Genomic DNA, 17,032 nt, shown 5'->3' on the forward strand with positions numbered 1-17,032 from the left:
TAATCAACTATTAAGTACCTTTTAAGCTAGTATGTGCCACGACATGCTTGGGCATTTGCATAAAGGTTGTAAGGAGTTATTATGATTTTGAGTGGTGATAGTTCTCTAGACAATTCAATGCTTTGATAAAAGGCTATTTGGGTTTCCTTTCTCCGTTGCATATAACAAGATGGATACTTTTATCAGAACGAGGGTGGGAAAATGTAAGATGGCATTTTGTTGCAATGTTAGTGAAAATAAGTTGAAGAAAATGATGTTGGCTTTGCATGGTCTAATAATTAGGGTCATGCTAAGGATTGTTGGGAAGAAATTTTCCTAGTTGGAAGATAGGCTGAAGATGAACATGGAGGTCATTTCCATTTTCATGTCAACCATCCTCCACATTGATAATGAAAAGGAAGCAATGTTTGACTTGTGTAAGATCTTGTTCCAATGCTTTCTTCTTGCAGGATTGCATATAATTTTGGATAACATTGACCACAATCTTTGTATTCGAAAGTGTTGTGAATATGAGATTATCAATCATCTTGTGAGGGTGTATCATATACTCATAATTGAGGAATATCCAATTTGTTAAGCAATTTCCAACAATAAAGACGAACTTGTTGTTTTTATTGAGCATTAGGAATGTTCAAGTTAAGGCAAAATGGAAAGGTTTAGACCGATTCATGAAAGTGGATAAGATGGATCACAACAATGATGAGTCCAAAGTGGGCAAAGAAGGGAAAACCTCTAAGTAACCTGGATGCAGGTGCTTAATATTTTAGACTTTGTTATCACATGAATATAGCTTTAAGACTTTCATTTAGAAGATCTTCATTTTGCTAATAATCTAGTATGTAGATAGAGAGTTTAACTCTCACATATAATAGTAGTAGCTGAGGAACACTAAGACTTTAATTTCATCCTTATAAATAATATATTATGGCGAATGGAAAAAACTACGAATATAAGTTGATTATTAGATAATATGGAATTTGGATTATGTATTTCTTTTCTATGTCTCAACTTTAGTTTCAATTAACGACAACTCTCTATTGTGTTCTTTACTAGACACTCATATTTCTTTCATTTTACAGGTTCTAGTTTTCATTGGTTTTCCCCTACGCTTTATTGCTTATTGAGTTTAGCTTCCTTCATAGGGTCATGGGTTTTTTGTTCCCTCCTTTCTTTCTTCTTTGTCTACTATTGAGCCCCTTTGTCCCCGTCTTTCCTTTCTATAGCTTTGTTGTTTGCCTCTAGACCTTTCCAGTTTTGTTTGGCCTCCCTTTCCCTCCATTCCTGGTCTCTTCTCTGTGGCTTCATTCATTTTCTTTCTTCAAGCCTTTCTTTGTTTTTCTCTTCTCTCTCGTTTACAATCTCCCCCTTTTCTCTTTTGTTTATTTTCCATTGTTTTTGTCCCTCTTTACTGGTATGTTCATTTAGTTTCTTCTTCCCCTATTCCCTTCCTCCTCTCTTTTTTAATTTTTTTTTTTCACACAAACACACAGAGGGTCACGTCTCTGTCTTTGTAGTTTGGTTATGTTTTCAGCCTCTTGCCCTTGGCTCTCTTCCCTTATCTTCTCTCCATTTTCTTACTTCTCTTTGGGATTATCCTTTATGCACTTGGTAGTTTCTTGTTTTGTATATAATTGGCTCTAATTTGTTTTATTTTAACCATTATTACATCATTAATTAAATGAGATCTCTTCTTTCATAAGTATTATGATTTAAGGATCGAGCTTCCATATATCAATGATTCTTATCGGTTGACATACATATTATAATACTTGGTTGCATGAGAAAACTATAAATATTGACATAATCATAAGTATATTCTATATTTGCTGATTAATGCTGGTCCAATTTATGTGTATCTTGTGTAAGACATTTTGATGAGTAAACTCTAGTTAATAACTTTATTAAATACGAGGAGTTGTATTATGTAGATGATGTCATTGCTAAAACCATTTATTTTCAATATAACTACTAGGTGGTAGTTTGGATTACGATGACTACTATGTATTAATAAGTCAAGAAGTGAAGGAGGTGTTTTGTTTTCCTTTATCATTTGTGGATGGAGGGCATGAAGGTTTGTATATACCTGAAAAATAGGGTAGTGAGAATAATATGAAAGGCATTGTAAATTTGTATTACATTTCTACCCAAAAGAAAAGAGGGTTCAAATTTTGTAATCAAGAATGTATGATGTATTTAGATGGTTTAAAATCTCTTTTTAAAGGTAAGGAATGTAATATAAATTATGTTTAAAAAGAAGCAATGTCTTCTCTAAAAGATATATGATAAGATGAAATGCCTTCTTATAATAATTGTATAAAGGACAAAAGTCCTATGCTACAATAGCGATTTTCTTAATAAAATTAAAGACAAATAAATCTTATCAACCTAAAAAAACAAAAACAAAAGTAATTAAGAGATCACCATATTTATAAATATAAAATATAAAGTTATAATTTTATTAAAAAAAAATCATAAAAGCAAAACCTAAATTTTAAATCGAAGTATAAAAATAGTATTTGAAACAAAGCAAAGCCTAGAAATTAAAATCGAAATAGTAAATACTAAGTTAAGAGCAACGGCCTTCTCTTCTGTTTCCGGATGAGTAAAACAAGTTCGTGTTTCGGTTTGTTGTGTGTCTGAAACATGTTTAGTGACTGTCAGAGGATGCAAGACTAGTTATGCTGTAAACAAATATGCCCTCGACTAGTACGAATTTTTGGCAAATTTAAAAGATTTTCATTTCAAGTTTCGAAGCTCGCCCAATTTCAAATTTCATGGCCGAAATTTAACGAACGTAGTGACTGAGGCTATATACGTTTTATCTTTGGTTGTTGGAGTCCTAATTGGTTATTGCAGTTTCCCGTATCTTTTGAGGCCCATTTATCGATTTGATTATTTGTAGACATCAATGTAACTGATTTATCTTCCTAATTATGACATTCATTCATTTCCCTCTATATGATTCTTGTCTGTAGGCTAACGATGCAAGGAAGCCCAAGTCCTAATGCGCAGTCACCTGCTAGCGCTAGACTATGGAGGCCCGCAGCGCAAAGAAATTTGAGGAATGCGTGGTCCAAGATTGTTGGTCAAAAGGCTGTATGGAGTTCTGCATCATCGAAAGCCCTTAAAGTTGCATCGTCCCTTGTCAACGCTCATCTTTCTTCGAGGTAAATCATTTTTCATGCTCCTTTCTTTTACTGAGGAATTTAAAAATAGCGTAATTATTCATGCAGGTACATGTCTACCATGGATTTGGGAATTCTCAAGGAAATTGATGGTATCTGCGATAGAGCCCAATCAAAGTTGTTGCGTCAACAGGTGAACGGTGATTTAGTAACCTTTCACTATTTGTTTGAATATTCTTGTTGTAGTTTGTGTGTTATTTATTGGTTTTATGATTGTTTTTTCGCTTAATCGAATCGTGGTGTCTTTGTATGCGTTGTAATGTTTTCTGTTTCTGTTTCCTCTTTATAGCTTGGTAAAATAAATTTACTTAAGCATGTTTTCGAAAAATATACAGCATGACATGTTGAACATGGCCATTGGTTATCATTCGTAATTATATTCACTAAATATTTGCTTGACAGTGTATCCTATAGACTTGCTAAAAACCAAATGGATAGATACAAGATGCTACTTAGATACATATAATTATTTCTATTGTACAAAATCATCTTACGTCGTTCTTCAAAATACTATTTGAATAGATATTTGGCAAGGCTTGATTTATCATAAGCTTTGTCAGAGGTCAGAACCTGATGAACCTAATGAACCTAATGAGATACAAATTTGAACAATATTATAGTCAATTAGAAAACAAACTTCTTGTGGGTTCTACTGGGGGGATCTCATATGTCAATTTCGTGTTTTACTTGGCAGTGACCTAAAAGATACCTTTACCTTTTATATCTGCTTGATTCTGCAGTCCATACCTTGAGATAAAACACAAACATTGACATAAAATGCTACTGATATATACACAGTCATTTGCATTCTCCCGACAAATTTGATAGAAAATTAAAAGGTGAAATTAACTCTATGAGGAAAACACCTGATAGTTTCCATGCTCCATCGGGTTGCCTCTTCATTTTAGTTCTTCTCATTTTTATATAATTCTTTATTTAGGGGACCATATTGCTCATTACAGGGCACTAAAATAGAGTGATTTCAGGTTCTTTAGATGTTTTATATGCAACTATGGCTATGTCTTAAGTATCTTCATGTTTTTTTTGTCTTTTGATCGGTAATTTTTGTATTTGTATTAATATAGAATAAAAGATAAACCAGTACATTAAAATTGACATTATTCAAGTTTGCGTAACTGTCATAGCAGTCTAATCCTCACAAACCTCTGTCCCTTATCTGTGCTTATAGTTAGCTTTACATACACTACCAATATCATCATCCAAAATGTATTTACAACCTTGGACATCCATTACACAATACACAGCTAATCCCTAGCATACTGCCAAAATTGGGCTTCATCTATCTGAACAGAAGAATACTTAAAAACAAAGCTATCTACTTGCAAGAACCTAGAGCTAGACTATCCCATCCAAGCCTTCTTCATGGCCTTCTTGCTCCCGACTGAGATAAACATTATTCCCCTCATGTTGATCTGTCTTTTCCCCGTCTTCCTTGTTGTTGTCAATCCTGTCTGGCTGACGCAGAGCATCATTGGCCCATTCACATTTTCCATAAAATTCTTCATTCTTCCTTCATTGACATTCAACAGATCAATGTCTTACAAGACAAACTCCTTTCACAGATTTAAATTCTGATCGCTGATCACCTTTAGGTCTCAGGCTTTCCAATGTCTTCTCAACAGTAGGATCTGATTATTAAATTCTTCTCTGATCACAATCTCAGTCGACAAACCCTTTGCTTCTTCAAATGACCTAAATGGTCAGGCCTATAAGCATTAGGCCTCCTACACACTAGCACCTTCTACTCTTCCTTGAACGATTTCCATACTCTTCATAAACATTCTACTCCCATCAGCTCAACCAAACTCTGATCAACACATCATAGACTCCAATCCTGATTGTATACACTCTCCCATGACTGAACACATACCCTTTTGACTGATAACACCTTTCCCTATGACAGAAAACTCAACTCAACACCTTACAATGACTCTTGGCTTTTCTCTCTGAATATACTCTTGCTATTACTCGTACCCTCACAAGACCTTTGACCACAACTCCAAGCTCCTTCCACAAAATGATCTTCCAAAGGACTGTGACTGTCCCCTTTCCACATTCGAACAACCCTTCAATGAACCCTTGCACAGGCCTTTCCCTTTAATCTATCTACACACTATGGAACCCATCTTCTATCCACGTGCAACCTTGATACTGACTCAGCTAACCCAGCATTAACCCTATTACAGAGCACAACAACAACTTGCAGTCAAACTGTGACAGTCAACTGCTATCTGCAGAGACAGTCACAAACTAAACACAATCAAAGTGCCACTTGCCTTCAAATCATTTGGACATACTTAGAACTCACCCATACTCCTTTCTAAACCAACAACACCCTTCAGACATTCCATTAAATGAATGAACTCACACTGCAGTACATAGCACACTGTCATTTCACAGTTTATGACAGTTGTGCCGGCCCTTCTTTAATCAGATTTCACGTGCAAGTTTCTGCATGATATCCTGCATGACTTAAGGAACAAAATACATAATGATCCCCACCATTCTACCAAATACGGGGTTTGGATCCACGTAAAATATGAAGATTCTACATTTTATTAGTTCTATCTTCTCTGTTAACCTTACCCAAGGGGCTCACAATTTACACACAAACAATAATATCATTATCGATTCTTAGTGGATTTCATTGAAACAAAAGCAAAATTTTAAATCATAAACATTCATCAATCCCAATGAATAATAGATCAAGAAGTCAAGTCTTTCACCATGAATGGAGGCTGAAATCAGACTGTTAGAACTGAACAAAATTAGAGAACATGCAGGATTTAACATCGACCACCACTCTGACTTTTTGGTCATTTATAATGATATTTAAACTTGACTTCATCTGTTTCAACCAACAAGATCCTACTAATTTCCCATGCAACTGCCTTGTGTTTGATCACTTAAATCATGTTGTCAACTTGACAACTTTTTGACTCTTTCTTATTATGAATCTAATTAATCATCCCTATTACATCAATATGGTCCAATGAGACCTTATGAAACATTTTATTATCTATCAAACTTCCTATCTATCTTTGAGCCATTCCACGACCTAATAGGCCCTGTTTGACCATCATGGCGACATTTGACAATTTGATTACAAATGACTTAATATGACTATGCATGGCTGTAAGAGCCATTTATACATCATCAAATGGTCATTTGACCTTGAAGACCCAATATTACTCATGGATCCTCTTATGGCCTTATGATGGCCATTCTTGCCTCAGGTGCTTCTGCACCACTGACCTCCCTAGCTGTCTTCTTCTTGCCTCTCTTCACCCCCTCAACCTAGTTTACTTGCTCTGCCTCCCTCAAATGCAGAAAAACCAGCAGCTCTTCCTAACCACCCGCTCCTTTTCAATCCTCTTCTTCATCTTGGTGGTGATCCACACCAAAAATTATTAAAAACTTTGATTTGAACCTTCCACCGCCCTCCATGGTCCTTTCTCGGTTACTATCCCACCATTGGGTTCTGATTTCCCCAAAATATAAACCATTCCACTGGCCCAATTCAGTAGCACACACTTTTTCATAACCTAAAGTGTATATTCCTTGCTTCCCAATTGTCAATCCCATTCAAAAAAGACCAAGGAATTATCCAAATTTTGTTCTAGGTTGAAGGTTTTTATTCAGGTAATGTTCCCCTAGAATGGTCTCCATACAATGTCAGAAGCAAAGATTGTCGATTTTGAAAATCCTTTTCATCCTTAAAGTCACATTCCTTTGAATGGCAAGTGCGGGTTAGGAGAATTCAATGAGAAATTAGCCTCCACTCTCTTTGTAACCTCCTCCCCACAATTTGGCACCCAACCAATAGCTTGTTGATAAGTGGGAGATATTTTCCACAGTAAGTCAAATTGTGATATTTCTATTAGGATTTAACGTGTAGTTTTTGAATCAAACTCATTGACCCATGTTTCATGAGTAGTGGTTCACACAAACCCATTTCTCATGAGAATAAGTGGAACACTTAGCACTCATTGGATCTAGGTGATCCTCAGAGAGGTGAAGCATTGGGACTTCCCCAGAGGTGACTCATCCCACTACTACTCCAACTCAAGCGCGCTTAACTACGAAGTTCCCTCCATGGTTAAACCCACTTTGTTTGCAATTTCATTTGCAAAACTTTCACTAAGTGTTGTGCCTTATGAATCATTCATTAGAAATCCCCTTAAGCTCATTAGTTGATAAGTAGGAGATATCTTCCACAATAAGTCAAATCATAATATTGCTATCAGGATTTTAGTGTGTAGTTTTTGAGTCAAATTCATTGATCCATTTCATGAGTAGTGGTTCACACGAATCCATCTCTTATGAGAATACATGGAACACTTAGCGTTCATTGGATCTAGGTGATGCTTATAGAGGTAAAGCTACGTGTGTGGGTGATCTTGCAAGAGAAGGAATTGATGTAGGTGCAAGAACATCAACAATTGGAGCCCTCCCATCGGGTGGACCTTGGAAAACAAACAACCAAGTCAAAAGCCTTGAGAGGCTGATCCTTTGAATTTTGAATTAGAGAAGAGAGCTGAAATGGCCTTTGTTTTTAATCAAAGATCACATCTTGATTGAAGATGATAGTATCTGTCTTAGTGTCAATAGGATGACATGCCTTATGATTACCATTGTAGCCAGTTTGTAAAAGCTTTTGGCTCTTGGCATCTAAGTTGGTGCACTTAGCATTAGGGGTCCAAACAAAATCAACGGAGCCAAAAAATTTGAGATGGCTGATTTTGGGCTTACACCCTGACCAAGCCTCTTCTAGAGTCTACAACCACTATAGGAGAGTGGTTGAGAAGATCGAGTACAAGCCTCTTCTGGAGTCTACAACCACTATAGGAGAGTGGTTGAGAAGATCTACAATGTTGACTGCCTCAACCCAAGATTTCTTTGAAGCACTCTTGTGTTCAATCATAGACCAAGCAATTTCGACAATCATGTGGTTTCTCTACTCATTAACACCGTTTTACTGAGGGGTACAAGGTTTTGTTAATTGACACTTAATGCCATGGTCTCAGAAATGGGAGATGGCAGAAGAATAAAATTTTTCCCATTGTCAGTTCAAAGAGTAGCAATATGTTGACTAGACTCTTTTTCTATAGATGCTTTGAACTTTTGAAACAAAACAAACACATGATTTTTGATGAAGGAAATACACCCACAGTTTACAACTGAAGTCATTAAGAAAACGTAAGAAATACCTGAATCGTGTAATAGGAGTAGCCATAGGTCCATATATATTAGCATGGATTAGTTGCAGTACCTTAGAAGCTCTCAAGCGGTTGCCATCCAAAAATGGAGTTTGATGCTACTTCCTAGCTTGACAAGCTTTGCAAACTCTAAGATTTTGGGTTTGGCTATTTGGCAGTCCAATGACAAGATCTTCTCAAACAAGATGAAAGAGAGAGTGCATATTTTTTAAGTGCCTATATCACTGATGCCAGAGTGTACTAACAAAGGAGCGCTTGGCTTCTAAGAATCACTCGAGCCAATAAGATTGCATAATCCATGATTTTTAAGACCCACAATAGTAGTAGATTGTATCTCCTACTCAATGATATTGCACTGATGTAAACTGGAGGTCACATCTTGTCAAGAGTGTCTCATAATTTGTTTGATTGAGAGAAGGTTGAGTTCTATTTCAGGAACATAATACATGTCGAGGAAATCAATTTACTCTCTTCAGACTGAATTTGTACTTGCCCTTTTTGACAACAATGTACTCTTCCCCTTCAAAATTAATAGAATCTAAAAACAAGTGAAACTTGGTGAATCAATCCCGACAATAACTGAAGTGGCGTGAGGCACTTGAATCAATATACCATGCAAAAGATTTCACATGGTTTGCAAGTCTTTTAGCCATGAAGGCGTAAAAGAAAGACTCTTTCTGCTCAGTGTGCTGTGCTATATTTGCTCTACGCTGTGAAACATTTTGCTTAGCATTTGTAGTCAAGCATTTACAACACTAGAGTTTCATGTGACCATTTTTTGGCAATGGTTGCATTGATTGATCTTTTTTGAGCCTTTTGATGACAGAGAAAAGTATTTTTGTTGAGAAGATGGAGAAGATTGCGATTTGGCTTTAAGCTTATCAAAGGATTTGGTAGTGAACCAATGTAACCCCAGTACTTGGGTACGTCGGGACAGGGGGACGCCGGGACGAGTCTCCGGGATGGGGAGAAAATGGGCCTCATTTTCGGGACAGTAGGGGGATGGCCAGGGGACGGTGGCAAGGGGAGGACGGTGTAGGAAAGGGTGTTGTATAGTATACATATAGAACTTGAAATGCTTGTTATGACATGTAGTTTCAGTAGAACATACCAAATTAAAATACTTGAACATATCTAAATTACAATATGAACTAGAACAATTGAACATTCAACATGGTAACATTCAAAAAACAAAATTCAAATAGAAATCCAAGTACCAATTCAGCGAAAGCATGGTTGCAGAATAGCGGAGGTGGGGGTACTTGGGTGCGCAAGCACCCACTGCGGGGACATCTCAGGTACGGGTACTTCTAGGTTTGGGAGGTAGGTGTGAGTCCCAGGGTTACATAGTAGTGAACACATGTTCTTTGGAAGATGAACCGGTCCCACCACTGAATTGTTGTTGCCAATGATCTTGCTCTAAAAGCATTGTGTAGAGATCAGAAAATGTCAAGCCAACACTAGTTGAAGCAATGTTAGTGTTGAAGCAATGTTGAGAGTCTCAACAAAGTGCTCTCTTGAAGATGGTAGAATTTTCAGGGTGATCACCACCATGTCTTTCATTTTCCATCTAGTTGCTTCTAACCAATCTCAAATATCCTTGATTTTAGTGAGATGATCCTGTAGAGACACCCACTCATCCATCATGATTGTGAAGAACATTTTATTTAAGAAGAATGCATGACTCTTATAAGAGGTTTCATGGAAACTTTTTAGGTGCATCCAAATTTATGTAGTTGTTTTGCCAAAATGAACTTTCAACAATAGATCACTAGTGATTGAAAGTTTGATGAGCATAATAGCTTTCGATTTTGCTCATCAAATTGGTCTTGCTCCTTGCCTACATCTTTAGAGTAACTAGTCTTGCCCAAACAATTTTGTCAAGACATCTGTATTCAAAGATCGTTAGCATATACTACTTCTAGGTATTGTAGTTTTTGTCGTTGAATTTGTGACTCCCCTCAAGAAGAATATTTATCGGAGATGCCATTATGAAAATTGAGGTCAAAGATGGTTGACCAAATGGCAATACATATTGAAATGAAAGAAATTTGACACAAAAATTACGTAATGAAATAGACTGAGGCAAAAAGAAAGTAGTGTTGAAGTAGGACATAAAAATTCGGGCATGAACCCTAATGTACAAATTTCAGGGAACCTAGAAAGTTCTGATAGAAACCTAGAAAACTTTTTCGAAAAACCCACAAAGACTCTGCAGAGAAAATTCTAATCCGAGCATAATTCAAAACCGAGGGAAAGAAATAGCTAAGAAAGCATTTAAACTCTCAGCCTGGGGTTGAGCATTAGCATTAGGCACACTGGGCTTCGAAATACTAGATGAAAGAGTAGGATGATCAACACTTACTTGATTTTTGGCTGGGTCAATAGTTAGACTGGGCAGAGTTGTTCCTCTCTTTGCAATAGTAACAAGCATCTGAGGAATATCCATTTTCTTTACAACCTCTTCTTGTTGTTGAGCCAACTTTGTTTGCGAGTGCGTCATGACCGCGTAGGCTTGTGTGAAATCAATCTCATGTTCTTCATCATCATGGACGTATCCAATAGTAGAGTCGCCAACTGCTTGATTATCTTTATGATAGAGAGCAAAATTACCTCAGGATGAGTCTTCTTAATTGTCATTAGTAAGATCAGCTTCATAGTAAGTGGTGGCTGTATTAATTGGTGGCGCTTCAAGTGCAAGCCTCTCTGGGGGAGGAGGGAGCTCATTCTAGTTATTGGTTGCATAGTTATTTGCAACATTAGGATATGGCCATCTTGGAATATCCTGATATGAAGCAATGAATGACTGTTTTGAAGTTTCAATCTATATCCTTGCCATTGATGAACATGTTTTTGCATTCTAAGATTAAAAACGCCTCATTCCATAGCATTGTAAGATCATATTTTTTGTAAAAAACGTCTAAACTTTTTTTTTTTTGCAAAAATGTCTCATGTATTGAGGAAAAGAAAGCACATTTTTGGCATTCTCATGCCAAAACTGACCATTGAATGTTCATTTATCACCTATTACTTGCAAGTGTGGAGGAAGTCAAATAGTTGTTTGAACTTTGAGAATTTGGATTTGGAGGAAAATTGGTCTTCAAGTCTATAAATCTTGCTATTTTGGCTCTTTGATCTCCAAGCAAGTGGACATTTTAAATCTTGCTCATTAATTCATCCTTATCTCGCTATTTTGTTGCATATTTGGCTTGATGTTGCACACTTGTTCAAAGGTATGCCGTATAAAGTGCATTTTGCCTTTAAATATGATGAGAACTCTCATTTTAATATATTTGGATTTTCCCCAAACTCCGAATTTGAATTTGCACTTGAAAGAAACTTGCTTGTTGACATATATGAGTCTAAGACAGAAGGTATGTGTTTGTTTTGTGCTTGTTGTCGTTGTTTGTGTGCTTGCTTTCTCGTTTTTCTTCTTTTGGAAGAATTTGCAAGTTCTTTCCCAAGAACTTAAGTGCATTTCACTTCACTCCACTTTTAACCTTTTCATGCAAGTGCATCATTTTGTTCCACATCCATCGTTACATGTCATAGCACTTTGCATCTCATTCTCGATATGTGATTACATGTAATCTCATCCTCCCTCCGCACTTACATGCAATCTCATTCTTCATTTCCATCTTCCGAATCCAATTGCATATCATGATTACATGTAAATCGCTTTACATGTAATGACCTCCAGAGAACCTTATTTTGACTAAAGGTCGCTCTTTAAAGGTCAAAAGTCATCATTTACACGTATTCTCATGTGCCTAACTTTCATTCCTCAAAGCATTTACATAATGTCAAGTTTCCCAACTTGATACTTCAATAATTGGTTTTGAAGCATTCATGATAGAATCTTCTCATCAGACACCTCTCGGTACATCAGTAATATTATTTTTAGTGTAGTTTTAGTTGGATAAAACGCACTAAAGATATTTGTATATGTGTGTGAGATATATAATAAAGTCTTTTAATGTATACATTTATTGGATATTTGAAATATATATATATATATATATATATATATATATATATATATATATATATATATATATATATATATATATATATATATATATATAATCTAAGTCACAAGGTTCGAATTCGAGCTCGAGTTTGACAACTATGAGATTTGAGAAGTATATGCTATTTTTATTATTATATATTTTAATAAGTGATAAAATAATATAATTATTGACATGTTTAATTAATAAATATATGATATTTATGATTATATAATATCAAATAATATTAACATATTTTAATATTGAATAAATAATATAAAATTAATAACAATAATAAAACATTCAATTATAAAAATTATAACTATTAACTAAATCTAAACTTAAATATTCTCAAAATATTAAACATACTATAATAAAAATTTAAAACTATTAACTAAAACCTAAAATTAAATAATCGCTGAACATTAAAAAACAATATAATCATGCCCAAATTGCCGACGAAGAGGAATGGATGCCATTTTTTTTCTTCAGACGCCATTTTCGATGGAGAGGAATGAAAGCCAAGTTTTCACAAATTTCGTTCGTTGCAAGGCATTGAAGAGATGCTGAAAGCAGAGGTTAATGCCCTGAAAGTGGCAGGAAAGCAAAGATTTGTAACCCACGACCTGCAACTTGCACTCACGATTACAAACACGACAACCTGCGAACTATAGTTACAATTGCAAAAACGATGACCTACGACCTATGACAAATTTATGCGAATTTTTATTTATTTTTTAGGTTCGCCAAATCTCAAACTTGGAACTGAAAATTCAGTGAACCTTGTGACACAACTCTTAATCATGCCAATGAGCTAACGTTTTGATAACTATTGCGAGTTAAAGAGACATGTCTCTATGTAGGATATCCTCTTAAGCCATTCACATATGCTTTGAGAAGGAAACTTGGAAGACACAAAAAAATTCTACAAGTGCTATTACAAGTTTCAGCATATTTGGAAAACCTGGGAAACTTAACATGGTGTCAGAGCCTAGTTCAAGAATAATATAACATCAAACCAAAAAAGAAAAGAGGCAGCAATTTTTGATGTTTAAATTTAAGATATGCAACATTATGAAGTCGACAACTATCTCTATTGATCATGAGGAGCACAATTCTTTCTCTATTATTGCCCGTATGAAATCTCATCTAAAGCCTTTCAATGTTTACTCTAAGATGTATAAAGATGCGATGAAGAGGAATCCTCTTATTTGTCACCAACTCTTTCCAGTAAATGTTTCAAAGGCAGTGTACAATTTCTTTTTTAAATGAACAAGAGGGAGACAGGTCTACATGGCACTAGTTAAACATACAAAGATTTGCACTATACTGTGGATTGTATGCTCTCACATAAATGCTTACATACACATGGAAATATAGATTTAGACACTTGTCCCATCAAACTTCTCCCTGACACAACCCATTTGGCATACTGCATACGAAGTTAGTGTTTGGAAATAACTAATTGGATGTTAGAATGACTGCATCACACTTCTCTCTAATGTGATAGTCATGATTTACTGTGCCAGAAAGGTTTTGAGAGTGAAATTGATAGTTATTGACAAATGAGCTCGTTTTGAATGTGACATTGAAAAGATCTTTTGGAATTTTCAAACACCTTGTTGACACCAATTGTTCTGCTATTGTCATCTTTGATCAGGATGGAAGATGAAGATACGAATCAACCCACCCAAATTGTTCTGCTATTGTCATCTTTGATCACAATGGAAGATGAAGATACAAATTAACTTGCCAAAATTCCAAAAGATCTTTTCAATGATGCATTCAAAACGAACTCATTTGTTGATAACTATCAATTCCACTCTTCAGATCCTTTATGATAGTGCAAGTAATCTGTGGCATGCATTTAAAGATAGAAAGGGAGTTCAACTCTCAATTTCACTGTTCTATGTTTCTTTTGTATAGAACAAAGAGTTTGTCTTGTGTTGCTTGAGACTTTACATACAGTTGACAGAAGACTACAAATTATTTGGTGGGTCTTGATTCATACTGGGAGTTAATTCTACTAGGAGGAAATCAGTTCAAAGAGATGGAAGGAATCTATGAACAATCATGCTTTCTTTTGAGAGGCAACGACTTTATGTATTTGGTGTAAGGATGCATATGAGGTTGAGAGGGGTATTGAAAAATTAAAGAAGATGCTTATGTGAGTAAGCAATATGTTGAATATGTGAAGAAACATATAGTGACTTAAATATATTGAACAATGAGAGATATATAAAGATGTCATGAAGCTATGGTTCATGAAGAGTCGTGACAATTGAATTCATGTGTTAAACAATCTTGATAAGAGTTGATGGGTGATGTCATCCAATATCAAACGTGAGTAACATCAAGAAATAAGAGATTATTGGCGATTCCAATAGTCTATAGGACGGTGCAAATAAAGTGATCTAGGATAAGGGATGATTCTTTGCAAAGAAGCAAAAGAAGAACAAAAATAAGTTTGCCATATTTGACGTGATGCAAAATTGTTCGATGATATAAGAGTGGAAATTTTACATTATTGGGGAAATAATAAATAATGTTCCATTCCCACTTGAAGGAGATGTTCCATCCCTACTTGAAGGAGATGAATTGCTTTAGTCAAACTTTTGATGACCTTGTTTGTATTGATTCAGAGGGAGTAGACCATTTCGAAATGGATTCTCCAGTGATCTAAAACTATAGCAATTAAAGGACCAAGATTCATGGGATAATGTTTCATATATGTAGGCCGAAAGGTCTTATGCTATTAGGATACTTGTTGAACTAGGGAAGCATGATACAACTTGCTGCCAGGAGGTTACAAGGATATTTTAACTCAAAGTGAGTTTCTTACACTCCCTTGTAATAAATTCTTGCCTATGAGAGATAAGTTTGAGGTGAAAACCTCATTCTCTGATATGTTTCATGCTGGTGACTTCATGTGAACTTTTGATTTCATATGTGTATGGGCTGCCCCCTGTGTACATCATGAGAAAGTGACGACTTTCGAATGATCATCACTTGTATTTGCAGAAGTTATTGGCAGGTAGCGATCTTACAATAACTCAAATCATGATATACATTTTGTGTAAATGTTGAAATAGATCATCAAAGACTTTATCTTGTAAATCAACAATTAAGTGTTCGATGTCATTTAATTGATTGTCTATAAGTTATTTGTATATATATATGATAGGCACTTGGTGAATATTATTTAGTTGATATTCTGATAGGCCATTACCGCATTGAGTACTTGGTGAATATCATTTAGTTGATATTCTGATAGGCCATTACTCTGAGTACTTGGTGAATATCATTTGATTGATGTTCTGATAGGCCAATACTCATCTTACCTAATATAATTATTTGGAGTGTATTTGGTGAATGTCATGTGTTGATATTCGGATAGGCCAACACACATATGATATAATATAATGGAAATCTTCTGATCAAAGATTTTCTTAATGTTTTATTCCTAAATATTTCCAATGTTGTAATATTTGCCCAAATGTTTATCCTTCCTAACTAAGAGGGAGTGTTAATGTTAGTGTAGTTTTAGTCGGATAAAACACACTAAAGATATATGTATTTATATGTGAGATATATAATTAAGTCTTTTAATGTATACATATATTGGATATTTGAAATATATATATATATATATATATAATTTTCTTAATTATACCAATAAGCTAATGTTTTGATAACTAATGTGAGTTAAAGAGACATGTCTCTACGAAGGATTTCCTGTTAAGCCATATACATATGCTTTGAGAAGGAAACTTGGAAGACACATAAAAAAAATATTCTACTAGTGCTATTATAAGTTTCAATATATTTGGAAAACTTGGGAAACTTAACAAGTACAAATTGAAGTATGCTTAATGACCACCGAAATACAATCAGGATCAACGTCAATGATTTCTAGTGTCCTTGATTTAGCAGATGAATTTTTTAGTTTGCCTGCATGGTTGAGCAAGATTACTATGAAGAGAAGGAAGGTTGTGCTGCCCCTAGATAATCTTCCTATTAAGAAAACCAAGTCTAAATCTTTGAAAGATAAGATTGTTTTAAGGATCGTAGTTGATTCCGATAAGACTAAGTTTGTAGAGGTTGCTGAACCACTGGTGGACAAACCAGCTGAAGAACTTAATCTTTCATATTACAAGTTCACCAAAATTGAACTTGGTAAGCAATCATTGTTAGGTTGTCTACAAGATGCTCATGCTGCACTTGCCAATGTATCAAAGAGCAATCACGAGTTGTGGGAGAAGAAGAATCAACTCAAGCAGGAGGTTGCTTGCCTAAATGAGGTTATTTAACAACAATCTTTGCAACTTGCAGTCACTACATCTCAGACGCCTTGAGAGAAGCAGATTGTGAAAGCGGCAAAAACTTGGTTTGGAGAAGTTGTCTTTGAAGGAGTTCAGGCCATCACAGATGCTGTCAAAATCCTTTAACGTATCAGAAGTATTGAAGAGATGCTACATTAACTGATTGCATCTCTGAATGAGGAAGCGAACACCTTCAAGGAAATTCTGTGTGATTGGGATGAAATCGCCAATTCTGATTTGGACAGGTTGATTACATGTGATGTTGTCCCATCTTGTGA

The 17,032-nt window shown here is 35.3% G+C and overlaps 1 protein-coding gene across 3 annotated transcripts in view; it reads left to right on the top strand.

The window, feature by feature from the left end:
• Window positions 1-2,533: 2,533 nt before the first annotated feature.
• LOC149534168 (uncharacterized) overlaps window positions 2,534-17,032 on the top strand; it is a 119,690-nt gene continuing 105,191 nt past the window's right edge. The window contains exons 1-3 of one of the 3 annotated variants that reach the window (XM_089805375.1): window positions 2,534-2,706; window positions 2,976-3,167; window positions 3,234-3,318. In XM_089805375.1, coding sequence (XP_089661501.1) covers window positions 2,983-3,167; window positions 3,234-3,318 — 270 coding nt within the window. In that variant the 5' untranslated portion in view covers window positions 2,534-2,706; window positions 2,976-2,982. Of the gene's footprint in view, window positions 2,847-2,975; window positions 3,168-3,233; window positions 3,319-17,032 lie in introns of all 3 variants that reach the window. The other 2 variants (XM_089805377.1, XM_089805376.1) reach the window with 2 other exon arrangements.

Source organism: Cupressus sempervirens, chromosome 10 (genome assembly GCF_028749045.1).
Source record: "Cupressus sempervirens isolate cs-2001-9-10 chromosome 10, ASM2874904v1, whole genome shotgun sequence".
NCBI classification, from domain to species: Eukaryota; Viridiplantae; Streptophyta; class Pinopsida; order Cupressales; family Cupressaceae; genus Cupressus; species Cupressus sempervirens.